The sequence below is a fragment of the Corythoichthys intestinalis genome, chromosome 3 (genome assembly GCF_030265065.1).
Source record: "Corythoichthys intestinalis isolate RoL2023-P3 chromosome 3, ASM3026506v1, whole genome shotgun sequence".
NCBI lineage: Eukaryota > Metazoa > Chordata > Actinopteri > Syngnathiformes > Syngnathidae > Corythoichthys > Corythoichthys intestinalis.
The window spans coordinates 62201002-62219491 of record NC_080397.1 but is presented as its reverse complement, the minus strand read 5'-3'; the positions used below and the strand labels follow the sequence as shown (position 1 = coordinate 62219491).

General features: G+C 39.9%; 1 protein-coding gene across 8 annotated transcripts in view; it reads left to right on the top strand.

The window, feature by feature from the left end:
- LOC130913123 (transducin-like enhancer protein 4) overlaps window positions 1-18490 on the top strand; it is a 93055-nt gene that overhangs the window by 24340 nt on the left and 50225 nt on the right. For 5 of the 8 annotated variants that reach the window (XM_057831459.1, XM_057831456.1, XM_057831463.1 and 2 more), the window contains exons 5-6: window positions 14774-14836; window positions 16999-17076. In XM_057831459.1, the coding sequence (XP_057687442.1) occupies window positions 14774-14836; window positions 16999-17076 (141 nt within the window). The remainder of the gene's footprint in view (window positions 1-14773; window positions 14837-16998; window positions 17077-18490) is intronic. The other 3 variants (XM_057831458.1, XM_057831462.1, XM_057831460.1) reach the window with 1 other exon arrangement.

Below are 18490 nucleotides of genomic sequence, written 5' to 3'. Positions count from 1 at the left end.
GGCCCATTGATTTTCAGCTCGGCTCTGTTTTATTTACACAGAAGGACCGCGTCGCCCAGGGAGCCGAATGTACCAACGCTCGTTAAAGAGAAATTGACTTGTGGACCGAGGGCGGGCCGGCGAGCTCGGAAAGCGGAGAGAGACGGGGGGACCGGCGGGGCTTAGGCGTTAGCGACCGAGCTACGAGAGGACAGCTAATCAATTGCAAATTAGTGAGACCGAAAGAAAAATAAGGAAAGCGACGGAAGAGCCGAACGAAGAGGAGAAGGCGGCGAGACGCGGAAGTAATAAGATGGTGGCGATAGTGAGGAATGGCAGCCTTCTCAACCAGGGCTGACAACTCATTTACCGCGGCGGACAGGGAGGGGACGCGTTCGATTCGCTGGCGAGATTTAACCTGGTTTTAGCATTCAGTGTCACTTTCGGAGATGGATCTGGATAGAAAATTAAAAAGACTCGGAATGACCTGGAGTGGCATTGATGCTCGACGTGCGCAGAAAGGTGACCTATATTTAGCAGTCGGTTCCACCGGATGAGCTAACCACAACTACAATACTCAGAAAAAGTCAACACATACAGTACACTTGACTTTCTCTCGCCTGAATCTTTTGATTGCTTTGCAAATTTCACCCTGAGAAAGCAGCGAACAGGAAAGTGTTAGTGTTTGTAAATCATTTTAATTCAATTCAATTTTATTTGTATAGCCCTATAGGTTGTCTCAAAGGGCATTGCAGAGGCAATATGATACACAGTAAGAAACAGTAGATAAATTAAATAAAGTTCAAGTCCAAGTCCTGGGCATCCCTCATCCTTAGACCCTCCATGTCGGCTTGGAAAAAACTCCAAAAACCCTTTGGGAAAAAATGAGAAACCTTAGGGAGAACCACAGTCAGGAGAGATCCACTCCCAGGATGGATAGACAAGATGCACCAGGACTGCTAACGGAAATTAGCAGATGGAGTTAGAGTTTGTAGATATGCAATAGAGTGAGGGAACAAGAGGAGGTCCATCTAGCCAGATGAGAGGGGGAGGGGGGGTTCAACGAGGACGTCCATCCAGCCAGGGGTCCGGTTAGTCAGGAGGCTGCGGCTGAAAAATAGCTCCTCCCCTCGGGAAAGGGGACACCAGGTGACTAGTGATGAAGAGACTAGTCAACTAGATTTTAAAAATTATAAAAGAGAAATAAAGTAAGACAAGTGGTAGGTCGAGTGAGAAAAAGGAGATAGGACTAATACGTCGCCATTGTTGTTGACGTCGCAGGGCGGTGATGTCACATGGGTACACTGCCGGACTTCCACAGTCTCACTCTTTGACTACATAAACATGTCATTAATTCTGCCCTTCCTATTTGAAACCAATTGGAACATTAATGAGAAGGACAGCAAAAGCAAAATGAACAGGAAAGACGGGATGATACTAGTTGTGTTCATGTGTCAAGTTCGCTAGTGATAGCATGAGAGCAAGGCAAGGCAAAGCAAATTTATTTTTATAGCACAATTCAACACAAGGCAATTCAAAGGGCTTCACATCACATGAAGATCATAAAAATCACATTAAAATCAATAGAACGTAAAAACAAAGACAATCGAAATAGGAAATAACATTATACATAAGAATCGAATTTAATCACAAATAGAATAAAAATAAATAATAAATAAATAAAACAAATACTACTACTACTGCTAATAATTGAAATCAGCAATGGAGATAAGCACAAGAGGAATAGAAAGCAAATAGATTTACATACAGTATACTTTTCATGTTTTTTTTTCCATTCACAAAAAAAAAAAAAAAAAAAAAAAAAAAAAAAAACAGGTCACGCTATGTGAAGTTCAAAGGATTTTTGGGACAGTCGCTCTAGCCCAATTCTTTACCGGAAATTTAACTAGACAAATGGTTATTGTGGATATTGCGATAAATCGATAGTAACCTTTGCTATGTTTGGAAGTCATTTAATGTTGTCATTTAATGGTTTGTCGCATATTTTTTTGGGTGGGGGGGTATATGCCAGTTTTGAAGGCCATGCACGTCCAACTTTTCCGTTCATATTAAATGGCAGAAAAACGTGTGGCTGTGATTTTTGACCATACACCTAGTGTTACAGTGCGTTGACATTCAACTGGCAACCAAGTCAGGCTATGCCATTGACGGCAATGCACGTTCAAATTTTCCAAAATCCAAATCCATTTTTCCACATGCCAAAAAAAATGCCACATGTCAAAATTCATTTTGCCGCATGCCCCCCCCAAAAATGTCACATGGCGAAGAAAAAATGCAACATGTCAAAATTCATTTTGCCGCATGGCGAAAAAATGCCACATGGCAAAGAAAAAATGCCACATGGCAAAATCAATCTTGCCAGATGGCAAAAAAATGCCAAATGGCAAAATCAATTTTGCTAGATGGCAAAAAAAGCAACATAGCAAAGAAAAAATGCCACATGGCAAAATCCATTTTGCCACATGGCAACAATGTGGCAAAATCAATTTTGCCAGATGGCAAAAAAAAAATGCCACATAGCAAAGAAATAATGCCACATGTCAAAATTCATTTTGCCACATGCCAAAAAAAATGACACATGGCGAAGAAAAAATGCAACATGTCAAAATTTATTTTGCCGCATAGCAAAATGCCAAATGGCAAAATAAATTTTATCACATGCCAAAAGCATGTCACATGGCGAAGAAAAAATGCCACATGTCAAAATTCAATTTTGCAGCATGGCAAAGAAAATGCCACATGGCAAAAAAAATGCCACATAGCAAAGAAAAAATGCCACATGCCAAAATCCATTTTGCCACATGGTAACAAAATGCCACATGGCAAAAATCAATTTTGCCACATGGCAAAAAAATGCCACATAGCAAAGAAAAAATGCCACATGTCAAAATTCATTTCGCCGCATGAAAAAAAACAAATTCCACATGTCAAAATTCATTTTGCCGGATGGCAAAAAAATGCCTCATGGCAAAATCCATTTTGCCACATGGCAAAAAAAAAAAAAAAAATGCCACAAGGCGCAGAAAAAATGCCACATGGCAAAATCAATTTTGCCAGACGGCAAAAAAATGCCACATAGCAAAGAAAAAATGCCACATGTCAAAATTCATTTCGCCACATGGGGAAAAAAAAGTCACATGGCAAAATCAATTTTGTCACATGGCAAAAAAAATTTATCACAAGGCGAAGAAAAAATGCCATGTGGCAAAAAAAAATTGCCAGATGGCAAAAAAAAAATGCCAGATGGCAAAAAAAAAAAAAAAAAAGCCACATGGCTAAATCCATTTTGCCACATGGCAAAAATATGCCAAACGGCAAAAAATGCCTCAGGGCAATATCAATTTTGCCACATGGAAAAAAATGCCACATAGCAAAGAAAAATGCCACATGGCAAAATCCATTTTGCCACATGGCAAATACCACTTTTGGTTCTCGCTGTCTCTCGAAAGGAAGGAAGCAGACAAAAGAGGAGAAGAACAAGCAACAACAACAAATACCGTACATTATTTACACGCTTATACTACCTATGAACATAGCGGTGCTATTGTTGGCAAATTATATTTACCCATGGACACCATGTGGTGGGCCTGGGATATTTTTTCCAAATGCCATAAAACCACAGAAGAAGAAGACTTTGTAGGCGTGGTAACGGCATAGGACAGTACCATTTAGCCATTTATTATAATCGGGTGCCAACAACACACCACTAGTCACTAATGGATTAGTGAGTGGAAAGAAAAACTAAAAATTCAAATCATGACGCAACCTTTTCTGCTAACTTCAATTATTCTATTTCAGTCTTCTGAGCCAGTGGGCTAATACATACAAATCTTGGTTGGAAAACCTTCATACCATAACACAATTTGTTTCGAGCCATACCAGACCACCTAGGAGCCACGGTCTCGGGATAGTTTATTTGGTCGGCGCCTGAGTTACTGTTTACGCTTGAGCAAAATAACCACACAACAATTTAGAGGATTAGATCAGATTAAAACAGCTCAAAGGGCGCTAGTGTGAAAGCAGCCTAAAAGAACTAAGGAGGATTTTACACCAGAGAACTAACAACCCTTCCAAATAACACTGTATTTGTTGACGTCTATCGATGTCAATGTTAGGGTTGACAACCTCTGGCTAGATTACGATACGATTTGCGATAAAAGGGTTAAGATAACAAGGATCTCACCATATGGCGATACAGCAATTATCAGGAAATCATTCTAGGACATTCTACAGGCAACTAATTAACAGAAAAACAAGCTTTTTTTAACACTTCTGCTGTGAGTCTATCACTCGTAGACGTCCAATCCGTTTGAAGTGGGAGGGTGGCAGCGAATGAACATCTTCGCTGCCATCCCTCCCACTTCAAACGGATTGGACGTCTATGGCTGTCAGTGGCAGCCAATGCCAGGCAATCAGTTCATTGATTTTCAGTCAGTTCCTTTTGTTTTTGTGGCATTTACAGGTCACGTCCTGCTGATTTTGGTTGACTGAAAAGAATGTCCCTAAATGACTCACAATTTCTCACATTTCTTCATAAAATCACCATCAAAACTGAGATAATCTTTGTCAAAATCACACAGATGGAAAAAAAAACAAGTGTCTGCTTTAACTTAAACCACCCAAACATTTATAGGTTTTCATATTTTAATGACGATAGCATGCAAACAATGACAGAAGGGGGAAAAATAAGTAAGTGAACCATCACATTTAATGTTTTGTGCCCCCCCCCCCCCCCCCCCCCCCCCCTTTGGCAGCAACAACTTCAACCAGACGCTTCCTGTCGCTGCAGATCAGTCTGGCACATCGATCAGGACTAATCTTGGCCTATTCTTCTGTATAAAACTGCTGTAATTCAGTCAGATTCCTGGGATGTCTGGCATGTATCGCTGACTTTAGGTCATGCTACAGCATCTCAATGGGGTTCAAGTCTGGACTTGGCCACTCCAGAACGTGTATTTTGTTCTTCTGAAACCATTCTGAAGTTGATTTTACTTCTGTGTTTTAAATCATTGTCTTGTTGCAGCTTTTCAGCTTCAATTGTCTGACAGACGGCCTCAGGTTTTCCTGCAAAAAATCCTGATAAAGTTTTTAATTCATTTTTCCATGAATGACTGAAGTTGTCCACGCCCTGAGGAAGCAAAACATCCTCAAATCATGATGCTCCCTCCACCATGTTTTACGGTGGGGATGAGGTGTTGAGTGTTACTCCCGAACAATTCCACTTTGGTTTCATCAGTCCACAAAATATTTTGCCAAAACTTCTGAGGAGTGTACAAGTGCCGTTTTGCAAACTTTAAACAAGCAACCATGTTTTTGTGGCTTCCTCCTTGGACTCCTCCTATGATCCTTTCTTGGCCATAGTTCTACATATAGTTAATGTGTGCACATAGATATTGGAGTGCCAGTGATTTCTTTTAGTCATTAGCAGACACTCTAGTGTTGTGTAGTACTTTTAGAGATGGTTTTGTATCCTTTGCCAGCTTTATACAGATCAACAATCCTTGATCGCAGGTCTTCAGACAGCTCTTTTGACCGAGCCATGATGCACATCAGACAATGCTTCTCATCAAGACAATTCTTACCAGGTGTCTGTTTTATAGTGGGCAGGGGAGCTTCAAACAACTCATCAGTGATTGGGCACACACCTGACTTAAATTGTTTGATAAAACATTGGTTTCAATTAGAGATTGGGATGCCGATCGATCGGGTCCGATAACGTCATTTTCAAAGTATCGGAATCGGCAAAAAAATATCGGCCAGGCCTTTAAAAAAAAAAAAAAAAAAAAAAAAAATATATATATATATATATATATTTTTTTTAAATTAAATCGTTTTCTAATTGTATTTAACGTTACAGACATAATATGTTACACTCATCCAGAGTCTTTAGTTTAGGCTTAAGGTAGGGTTATCAAATCTATCCCGATAACGGCGGTAATGAATTTTTAAAAAACTGTATCACGCTAAAATATTTAACGCAATTAATGCATGCACTGCACGACCCACTCACGCATTGTCGCGCTCAATCTGTAATGGCGCCGTTTTACCTATATAGAGAGATAAAAGGCAGCGTGAAATGAGTAGAGGGAATTTTGGCAGCCTTTGGAGCCTTTTTTTAATTGGGTAAAGCCTTACAATCCCTCTTCCTACGATTAGAAATATCATGGGAAGGAATGTGGGGAAGCAAGGTAGCAATTGATCTTTAACTTAACACTTTGTTATTTCCCAACGCAGAGAAGATATATCAATTGGTAGCACTACGCACAGTCATGGTTCCACTTCCCATCATGCATTTGGGCATGGCTACAGTATCATTTACTGAAAGCTCAACAAATACACTAGATGGCAATATTTAGTCACAATATACAAAGTCACAAGTCTTTCTATCCGTGGATCCCTCTCACAGAAAGAATGTTAATAATGTAAATGCCATCTTGAGGATTTATTGTCATAATAAACAAATACAGTACTTATGTACTGTATGTTGAATGTATATATTCGTCCGAGTTTTATTCATTTTTTTCTTAATGCATTGCCAAAATGTATATGATCGGGAAAAAATATCGGGAATGATTGGAATTGAATCGGGAGCAAAAAAAGCAATTGGATCGGGAAATATCGGGATCGGCAGATACTCAAACTAAAACGATCGGGATCGGATCGGGAGCAAAAAAAACATGATTGGAACAACCCTAGTTTCAATTGCTCTTTAAGTCTCCTTAAGCAGAGGGTTCACTGACTTAAGTATTTCCCCCCTTTCTGTCATTGTTTGCATGCTATCTTCATTAAATATGAAAACCTATAAATGTTTGGGTGTTTCTAGTTAAAGCAGACAGTTTTTTTCATCGGTGTGATTTTAACAAAAATCGGATCACATTTGATGATTTTATGGAGAAATGTGAGGAATTCCAAAAGGTTCAGATACTTTTTCATACCACTGTAGCATAGTTTGAGCTAACACAGACACTATTCTAATGGAAGATTCTTAGTAGCAACCTGTAGGTTACTTTTTTAATTTTTTTATAAACATTGGCACCTTTAAAAAAAAAAAAAAAAATCGCTTATTTGTGGGATCATACTAGTAAAATTTTGGGCGATATATCACATTTTCGATACATTGTCGCACCCCTAGTCAATCAGTGCATATGGTTCTCCAAGCATTTCTCTGCTTGCCACACACTGTCTTTCCACAAACTCGCACACTAATTTGCAGTCAGTCAGTCCGTCCCAGGGGAATGCAGCCTTTATAAAGAAGGCTCCATTAGGTGTATTAGCTGGTGGTGAAAAGCGGTGCTGATGTGATGCTTACAAAGCTCCACGGGGGAGGTGGACATTTGATCTTCGCTCTGACCCTATCCGACTCCCGGCAGCTGCCTGGTTTCATTTATGGGATGTGAGCCGTTCGGGTGGGAAGTCGTTACCGTTTTTTTAACGCTTTCAAAGCGACATCCAGTGCGATAAGTGGTTGACAGTGAGACACTGCCTTGTTGTTATTCCCAAAAGGCCGATGTAGTTTAACTGACAGTCACCCTGAGGTCACAAAATCCTACTGGACTACAGCTGGGTTCAAAGAGATCCACGGATAGAAAGATGTGATATTGATATTGAAACCCCTTTTGATGTTTTCGTTTTTATACAATTTGTAAAATTAGCGTAACTCGTAGGTTGCCATTGTTGTTGACGCTGCAGGGCGGTGACATCACATGGTTACGCTGCCGGGTTTCCAGAGTATGACTCGCGACATTAACGTGTCATCTGTTCAAGCCTTTTAATTTGAACCCGAGAAGATCATTAATGAGCAGGACAGCACTGTCGATATTTCACAAAACGAGAAGCAAAAGCAAAATCAACTGGAAAGATGGGATGAGATGAGACAAGAGTAGGGAAAAAAAAAATCTGTGTTCTGCCAAAACGTGCTACACCAGCGAAATGTCCGACAAGAGGGGAATTTGACACCCAAAAGTACTACCGTGCGCTTCCTGCTTGTTTTGTTTAAATACAGACAGAACATACATACATACATACAGTCTTAAAATAATACTCAAACATAGTAATATCAAATAAGAGTGGTTTAAATATGCTACGTGTCTAATGTGGTCAACAGATCAACAATCTGCTTAAGCAACTACAAGAAAACACAATGTTTCAAAATATGAGAGGGAAACACTTGCAAAAAGTATTTTGAGGCAATGGAAAATAGAGTTGGGCATCGTTTGAAATTGAAAGATTCCGGTTCCAATTCCGATTCCATGTTTCGATTCCGATTCTTTTTGGAGGCAGGGTTAAAAAAAATAAGGGGTTGGAGGGGGGGCAGGGTAAAAAAATTGCAAAGTTTACATTAATGTCTTAACTTCCCGATGTTTTTTTAAAATTAGCCTGCATGCGGCATCCAGTCATATATGCTTGAGTGACAAAACTGCTGTCTTCTTAAACCTCCCGAACGGTATTTTATGACACCGGAGTTAGTGCGGCTCTTGTAATTTCTCTGCCGGCGACTTGGAGAGTGAGGAACGAGCGTAAACAAAAAAGGAAGCGTTTCCAAGCATTTCCAAAACGAAAAATCACACAAAACTACCCCGACTCATGTCACGCATGGCGGCGGGGGTGACAGCCTTCACCGATCGGCCAGCCCCCGGCGGCAAGCACGTTACGGCTCGTCGTTCCCCTGTTGCGTCCCCGGCAGGAGTGCTCGTCGCCGGGGACCCGGCTGGGGAATAAACGCCGAAAATGGCGCATTCTTGGTGGACAAACCGACCGATGTCGGAATTCGTGGCTGCCCGAGCCCAAGCTGAGGATAGCGCTCTCACGGTGGGCACACGAAGAGGGCCGAGAGGGGTGGAAGTCTCTACATAATCGAGAACCGCAGACAAGAGGGTGTGGCTGCACGGGCGCGGATTTTGCAATGTGGCATTTTTGCTTTGCCATGTGGCAAAATTGATTTTGCCATGTGGTATTTTTTTTTTGCCATGTGGCAAAGTTGATTTTGCCATGTAGCAAAATGTATTTTGACTTGTGGCAGTTTTGGGGGGTGTATGGCATTTTTGCAGGCCATGCACGTCCATCCCATTGACGGCTATGCACGTCAAAAATTTCCATTTATTTTAAATGGCAGAAAAACGTGTGGCTATGATTTTTGACTATACACATATCATTAGAGCGCATTGACAGCTGGTGTAGCAGCCCAGATCACTGTTTTTTTTCTAATGAGAGTTGCCATGAAATCTTCTTGAAGTTCCGCAAAATTGCTTTAATTTCGTTCTCGCTATGCGACGTGGCAAAAAAAACAAAAAACTTTTTGATGCGCCGCGCTACGTCGTCATTTGTAGAAATCCGTACAGGAGTCATTCCGGTGGTGTTTTATTGGCGTCTTCTGCCTCTTGTTTGCATGCTCGCTGGGTTTAAATTGCACTTCTAGCACTTCCTTTGGGATGGTGGATCAGGCAATTTCCTGTAAAAAAAAAAAACACCTGCCGGGGGTGGGGGTGCTTTATAATCTTTAAAAGCCAACCCTTGGGTTCAGTAAAAAAAACATCTGATGAATACAGAGTAGCTCGGGGAGGTAGGCGCACGTATGTGTGCGTCCACTTTCGTGGCCTGTGGCGGCTTGTGTTAGCGCCGATACCGGCTTCAACTGCAACTTCACCTCCGTCAAGGTCGCAGACATAAATCGAGTAGGTTAAGGTTAGATTTAAGCCCCCTCGCGTTTAGATTGCATTGAACTTTTACTTTCATCGTCAGGTTTCGGCATTTTTCGTACTCGGATGATTCTCGCTTGCTGTGATGTGCTAGCAGAAGGAGCAACACAAATTCTTTTTTTTTTTTTTCTTAAACCTGTCCTGTTCAGCTGTTTGACACGGAGAGTGGAAGTCTAAGGTCTGAACAGTTTTAATGTTTCACATTGAGAGTATGACATACTCCCATTGTGATCATTCAATATACAGTGGGGAAAACAAGTATTTGGTGTATCAAATACTTGTTCTCCCCACTGTACCTCGTTTATTATGACAAAGCAGCGTGGGGAACAGAAGAAAAGAAACACAAGAAAAGAAAGAAAAGAAACTCAAACAACAACAAGAAATACATTGAACGCCAACACTAAATATTAATATGTTGGTGCTATCGTCAGCTAGATGTACTTCCGGTTGACACCATGTGGGGGGGCTGTTGACAAGGGAAAGAAGGGGAGAAGGGTGGGGAAGTCTGTAAGCTAAGTGATTGGGAGGGGTAGAGTGTACACAAATCAGCTCTGTGATCTAGAACCCAGTAATCGTGTTAATCCCTTGTGAGTGTAAGCCTGTTGGCAACCGACCCTACCCTGCCCCACCACGCAGGAACTAACCCAACATGAATTCATTGGCTGCCTTTGACGGAAATAGATGTTCAGTCCCTTTTTACGAAGAGGGCTCGCAGCGATAACAAACTGAAATTGTTATTTGATTGAGGATCAAATTATGTAATTTTTGGACGCATGCGTGACTATAAGATGCACCTACAAAATTTGACAAGAAAACCGTATTGGTTTATACAGTACACTACAAATGTATTATGTCTTAATAAAATTATTTTTCTTAAATCTAGTGAAGGAATCTGACCTTTCAGCTCGATTGCCGGAATCTGGCGAAGCTCCAACGACCACCCGACAACCCGGCCAAAAGGCCAAACTCCGTGCGTTCACTTTAGTCTTATCCCCTTGTACTGACTCCATTTTGAAACCTGGAAAAAGGCTTCCAAGCACAAATTGACAATTTATTCAGGTCGACAGCAATCAAACGGCAAGGCGAAACAGACTCAGGCGAGGAGGCAGACTCATTCCAAGGTCACCATATCACTTGTCAGCAAAAGGTTCCTGAGAAAAATGACAACGATTAGTTAAACATTCCGTCTTTTTGAAGGCTCTTGCCACTGATTGTGGGAGTTGGTGGTGCAGACGTGGGCTTGCTCAGTCAGTTGCATGATGTACACGTTGGGCTTCCGTGATAAGTAGGCGTCATGAATCTCTTATGTCCTATGTCAAATATATTATAGTTTAAGGTAAAAAAACAGAATATAAGTGCTATTTATTTGATATTGGGTGAACTCTATTCAGGGGTGCTGGAGAGAAGGGTCCGTTGGGAAGTCAAATCTTGGATTAAGGAGGAGCAATGTGGTTTTCGTCCGAGCCGTGGAACAGTGGACCAGCTCTATACCCTCGGCAGAGTCCTCGAGGGTGCATGGAAGTTCGCCCAACCAGTCTCCATGCGTTTTATTAGATTTGGAGAAGGCTTTCGACCATGTTCCTCCGGGAGTCCTGTGGGTGGTGTTTCAGGAGTACATTGTACCGAGCCACTTAGTTCAGCTGTTCAGTCCCTCTACAACCGGTGTGAGTTTGGTCCGCATTGCTGGCAGTAAATCAGATTTATTCCCAGTGAGGGTTGGACAGGATTAGCGAAGAGACAGCATAGAATAGGATGCCAACATACTCACACTTGCAAGGGATTCACACAAATAATGGGTTCGAGACCACATAGATGATTTAGGTACACTTCACCCCTTCAAATCACTTATCTCTTGGACCCCCCCACCTTCCTTGGTTATTAGGCCCCGCACATGGTGTCAACCAGAAGTACAACTTACTAACGATAGCTCCAACATATTCATAGTTAATTCGAGTAGGCGATTAATGTATTTACTGTTGTTGTTTTTGCTTTTTCTGTCTCCCTCTCACTCTTTTCTTTTGTTTCCCCCATAACCCGTTCCTGTTCTCTGCTTTCTCCTAATAAACGAGGTACTTTGAATGATCACAATGGATTGGCACTGCAGCTATGGATTATTTTGGTAGTCGATTAATCGATGAATTATTTAGTTCGAATAATCGAGTAATCTGATAAGGAACATGAAAAATCGAAATACCTCAGCTGAGCCTCAACGGTATATAAAAATAAATAAATAAGGATCTATGTACAACAAAGGAACAAGCTAGCTTAAATGCTATAAAATGCAAATTTTTTTTTTTTTTTTACAATGCTCTTAACAAATGGTTCAGACATATTTTCCCATAAAAATGGCAAAATATAAACTAAATATCGAATGCATTAAAAAACTGCTCAAACAAGAACTTGGCTTATGTTGGTCTTAACAGAGAGCAGCTGGATTCAACCATGTGAAATGAGGCGGAGTAGAGGGCAGTGTATCCCCTCAAATCAATAAAACTAAGTGCAAACACTTTCAAAATAAACCATTACAACGCCACTTTAATTAAACGAATACTCGAAGCAGAAAAATTTAATTCAAATATTTTTTTTCCAGTCAAATACTCGAGTTAATCGACTAATCGTTGCAGCACTACAATGGATGTATGTCATACTCCTATGTGATGCATTAAAACTAAGGTTGTTCCGATCATGTTTTTTTGCTCCCGATCCGATCCCGATCGTTTTTGAGTATCTGCCGATCCTGATATTTCCCAATCCGATTGCTTTTTTTTTTTTTTTTTTTGCTCCCGATTCAATTCCAATCATTCCCGATAATTTTTCCCGATCATATACATTTTGGCAATGCATTAAGAAAAAAATGAATAAAACTCGGACGAATATATACATTCAACATACAGTACATAAGTACTGTATTTGTTTATTATGACAATAAATCCTCAAGATGGCATTTACATTATTAACATTCTTTCTGTGAGAGGGATCCACGGATAGAAAGACTTGTAATTCTTAAAGGATAAATGTGACTTTGTATATTGTGACTAAATATTGCCATCTAGTGTATTTGTTGAGCTTTCAGCAAATGATACTGTAGCCATTTGACTGTTCTGCTCAAATGCATGATGGGAAGTGCAACCATGACTTTGCGTAGTGGCACCAATTGATATATGTTCTCTGCGTTGGGAAATAACATTGGGTGTTAAGAAAAAGATCAACTACTACCTTTCTTCCCCACATTGCTTCCCACGATATTTCTAATTGTTGAGAGAGGGATTTTAAGGGTTTAGCCAATTAAATAAAGGCTCCAGAGACAAAAATTTACTCTACTTATTTTACGCTGCCTTTTAGCTCTATATATTGGTAAAACGGCGCTATTATGGATTGAACGCGACAATGCGTGAGTGGGTCGTGCAGCGCATGCGTTAATTGCGTTAAATATTTTAATGTGATTAATTTAAAAAAGATTAATTACCGCCTTTAACGCGATAAATTTGACAGCCCTACTTTAAGCCAAAACTAAAGACTCTGGATGAGTGTAAGACATTTTGTCTGTAACGTTAAATACAATTAGAAAACGATTTAATAAAAAAAAAAAAAATATATATATATATATATATATATATATATATATATATATATATATATATATATATATATATATATATATATATATATATATATTAGGGCTGTCAAACGATTAAAATTTTTAATCGAGTTAATTACAGCTTAAAAATTAATTAATCGTAATTAATCGCAATTAATCGCAATTTAAACCATCTATAAAATATGCCATATTTTTCTGTAAAGTATATATATATATATTCTGTATAAATTGTTGGAATGGAAAGATAAGACACAAGATGGATATATATATACTCAACATACGGTACATAAGGACTGTAGTGGGCATTTCACTCTACTGTCATTTAAATCTGTCTATGCTGTCCTCACTCCGAAGCGTCTACTTTTTCCAAAGCTAGACAGCTAGTGAACGATGCCTTAATAATTAGACTTCTTCCTTTTTCATCTGATTTATTAATAAAATGGCCTCAAACCATTGTCCCCTTTAGACCGTCGTAAAACTACAAAATAAAAGTACACAAGCATTGCATTAGCAACAACGTTAGCTTAGCACGCTATACAGGTTCACTAAACATCAACAAAAAGTGTCTCATACAAAAAATATAACATTTCTCTTGCTAACATAATATGTACATTCTTTACAACAACCATACTTACGGACAAATCTTGTCCAAGGATCATATAAGCACAACATTATCAGCCCGAGACGTTGTGCAGCCATAATGAACTGGCAAGAAAACAATAAACCATGTCGCGAAGCGACCACAAGAGTTCGCTGTTGGACAGCACAAAAAGCCTTGCTGTAAAACTTACCAAAAGGCAGAATACTTTCTGAGCGGGACATGTGCGTTAATTGCGTCAAATATTTTAACGTGATTAATTAAAAAAATTAATTACCTTGCGTTAACGCGATAATTTTGACAGCCCTAATATATATATATATATATATTAAAAAAAGGCATGTCTGATATTTTTTTGCCGATTCCGATACTTTGAAAATGACGTGATCGGACCCGATCGATCGGGACATCGTTAATTAAAACTGTTCAGATCAATCAGACACTCAGATCTCCATTCTCCGTGTCAAGCAGCTGAACAGGACAGGTTACAAAAAATGGAGGAAGTTTTGAGGTAATTAAAGGGTCATTCCGATTTACGCAGAAATCCGGGATACATCGCCAGCGCAAGTACGGAACTCGTTCATAAACTGGGGACTACCGGTAATAATTAATCAACCATAATCATTCGTGGCAGCCAAGTGTAAAGCATACATGTTTATTTCCTGAAAAAGGCCGTCTATCATGAGTTCCTACCACTAATATAAAAGCTTTCATCCACATTGTATAAATCACATTTTAATACAGCTTCAGCTCGCCATTCGGGCTTTGATGCGACTTAATGTGGCTATTTACTCCCCTGAATTGGCTGCTATTTGTGGGCTGTGCTTAGCGCTTGTCCCTATCAGTCCTTTGTGATGATGTGCCCACTTCTCTGTTTTCTAGGCGGAGATTGTCAAGCGGCTGAATGCAATCTGCGCCCAAGTCATCCCCTTCCTTTCTCAAGAGGTAAGAAAAAAAACAACGGCCTGTCGCTGTAAGTTAAAGAAGAGGCATCAGGAAAGCTGGATGCGCCACGCATGGATGGACGCTCACATGTTCGCCACAAACTCACACACACAAACAGATTATCCCCGGTTTATCCCCCCCCTGCTCAGGATAGGCAGATATACTTCAACCTATTAAATGTCTCCCACTAACATGCAAGAAAGACTATGCTCCGCAAATGTTTTAATAGTAATATGTTTACTATGGAATGCTTCTGTGTATGTGTGTTTAGCAGATAAATCCTTCCTCTGGAGGAGGTAAAAGTGGTTGCCTGCGCGCATGTTAGCGGAGGGGTGGGAAGGAGCGAGTGTGTACTCCAGAACTCTCCTTCAGATTAGCCCTGGATTAGGAGGGTTTAAAGTGGATTAGAAATAATGGCATTAGACAGCGGTGCCGCCGCTTGCCGCGCAGCCCGCGGAGGATGGAAGCGGCCGAAAGCAAAGAGGCTTTTACTGTTTTGTTTGGATTTGGATGGCGCTCGTGAATGCGGAATGTAACGCAATCGTATTAACTCAAAGGCTTCCATTGACGGGGATAGGCGTCCGATTTGTTCAAACCGTTCAAGTACGTTGGACGTTTATCCCCATCAATTAGGCTAGTGTCAGACCGGAGGTCTTCATTGCTAGAGATGGACCGATATATCGGGCCATCTCGTATTTGGAAATTTGACATACATCGGTATCAGCCTTTTTTTTTTTTTTAATCCGTCCCAGACTATTCTCTCAGTGTTTGAAAAATACAGGGAGAACAGTCTGGCCGTGCCAGGCAAACCAAAGTCTGAGTAAGTTTTACATGTATTTTGCATAGCTATTTCGATATGGAATGCCCGTTCATTTTGCATTGTTGTTTACCTGTGTGAGAATAGGGCCTCATTACTACAGACTGAAGTGCTTTTCTTTTTGTGAACATTTTTTTTTTTTTTTTGAGAGATAGTAATATTATTTTTGTTGTGCTTTCAAAATTAAATGAATGTAGTTTAAAGCTGCTGATACAGAATGGGGACTTGAGTATTTTATTTACTGTTTTAAAATGTTAACTTGATACTGAAATAGTCGTTTATTTAAACCTGAGAGGCTTTTTATACAATTAATGTAACTAATGCACGAAACATTAAAAGCATCTAATAGCTTGGGTGGGTTTGTAGGATTTTCCACTGAGGTTGTTTATGTGTTTTGCTTTTTTAAGACAGTTTACAATATTATTTGCATGTTTTACTGACTGAGTATGCCATTTGTTTGTTATTTATCATGTTTTTTGTTTGTCACTGAATAAACCGGTCAGTTTCTTGTTACCAACCGTTGTGTGTTATTCAAACTCACCTAATTCAGCTGGCTAGTTGTTATCAAGAGTACTAAAACCTTTTTCAACATGAGTCTGACAACTAAGTAAGGAGGCTAAATAACTTTTAAACTTTAATACATGCTCAGAAAGGCCGGTATCGGTATCGGCCAGTATCGGTATCGGATCGGAAGTGCAAAAACCTGAATCGGGACATCCCTAGTGCAAACGTATCATACGGACAAATATTTAAATATTTTGCCCCACTCATTTATCTGAATAACTAAAGTATTATGCATTCCACTTTAAAGTACACCCACAATATTAATCACATGAATAACCTCTATGACAGAGTGCCATTCACGATGGCTTTTGGAGGTGCCCCGCCGTTCCTGTTCCCTTGCTAACAAGGCCGTAAATTGTTGTTCATCAAGTATGATGTTTCCAAAGTGGGCGTAATGTGTTTTGGGTGAACAAACAAGTCAATTATCCGGCCGTAGTCTACAATAAACTATCATTAAAAGCGACTCTAGATGTTATTTGTGGAAATTGGAGCTCGCGTGGCAGGATCAATGCTTCAGCTCTACTTCAACCCTGCAAACTTGTTCATTTCCAGCCCTGATGGGCTCTTTCATCTCTGGCCTACTTTCCTCTTATGGTCTTGGATGAATGTCTCCTATTCTACCTCGTTACACTTTGGATGACTTTGCTAGAGTTTGCTTCATGTTTCTTCACCTCTCTACTTGGGTTCCTTCTTGGTCGAGAATGCTGGAAGTTATTCCACCAATAGGTTTCTAGTTTTGCTGATAGAATTCACATTTGTCTAACTGTTGTTTTTGTCTCAGCAGCATCAGCAGCAGGTGGTGCAAGCAGTGGAAAGAGCCAAGCAGGTCACCATGGCTGAACTCAATGCCATCATTGGGGTGGGTACTCATCTCTTTTACATGCATGCACCGGGGGCGGGAACCCCTGGGTACCTTACGATACAACAATTATTTCAGGCATGAAAATCTCTCACCTTTCGGCGATATTCGCCGTTTTGAAGTCAAAAAGGGCGACCTACGTGAATTGCGTAGATCCGAGGAGAAATTCTTTTTGGGAGGAGGGGGGGGGGGGTCGGGAGGTTTTATTTAATTATTATTATTATCATCATCATGTGATTAACTTAGTACGTAAACTGAGCACTTAAGAACACAGTCAGCAATAGGCCTGTCGCGATAACAAATTTTAGTGTGCGATAATTATTCTCATAAATTATTGCGATATGCGATATTATTGCCCCCCCCCCCCAATTTTTTAAACCAATTTACAATAACACAGTGCGAATACAGTATATATTAATAGATGAAGTACACCCATTTAAACGCGATATTTACTCTTAAATTCAAATCTACTTTTTAAGAAATCACAACTAAAAACAATAGACCATACCTCTTAAGTAAAAAACAACAATATTTATACCGCACAGAAACACAGAATAAATAAAATGTGTTTAAAAAAAAAAAAAAATGCACTTAACAACTTCAGCATTTAGAAAAATTTTTCCCGTCATAGCTTCTGCAATGGTGTTCCATAGGGATGCAATGATACAGTTAAGTCATGGTTCGGTACGAATTTTGATACGAGGGACATGATTTTCGATCCGATTCAGTACATTTAATGCTCTGTAAAAAAACAAAAAACAATTGTATTTTTTTTTTTTTTTTTTTTTTTTTTTGCTAACGAGCAAAAATTAAATTGCCATCATATAAACGTGCATTTTAGTGCATAATATTTATGTGCTTACTTCTTACTGATATGAAAAAAAATTGCATAAAAGTGCTGAGAACAATCTTTACTGTTTGTAAAGTGAGGCAGGGCACACCGTTGATTGCTACAGCTCTCTTAGTAGCTAGGTTTACTACATGAGCAAGACATCCTATTTATGGTCCGAATCCATTTGCGTCACGTACTGAATTAACAATACTTGCAACATTATCTATAGGCACTGGTATGGATTGATTTGGCCTTCTTAATCTCATGTGACAAATGACAGTTTAGAATTCATCGATGTAGTATATGGACTACATGTCCCATAATCACTCTGGGCTCACGTAGCCAATGGCATGGGAAGTAGCACATCTAGTTTGCCATTTCATGATATCTAGTGTGTGCGCGCATTAAAAAAGTTAGCAAGCGTCGCTGAAGTCACGTCTGCTCATTACTACACAACACCAGCATATGAGGGCTTTCATATACAGGACGAGTTTGAAGCACAGCGCTCTTACCGGTAAATATCCAGCGTTGTGCCGAAAAATAGCCGCCCCGCGTGAAATGTCACTCCTGACGGGAGCGCCC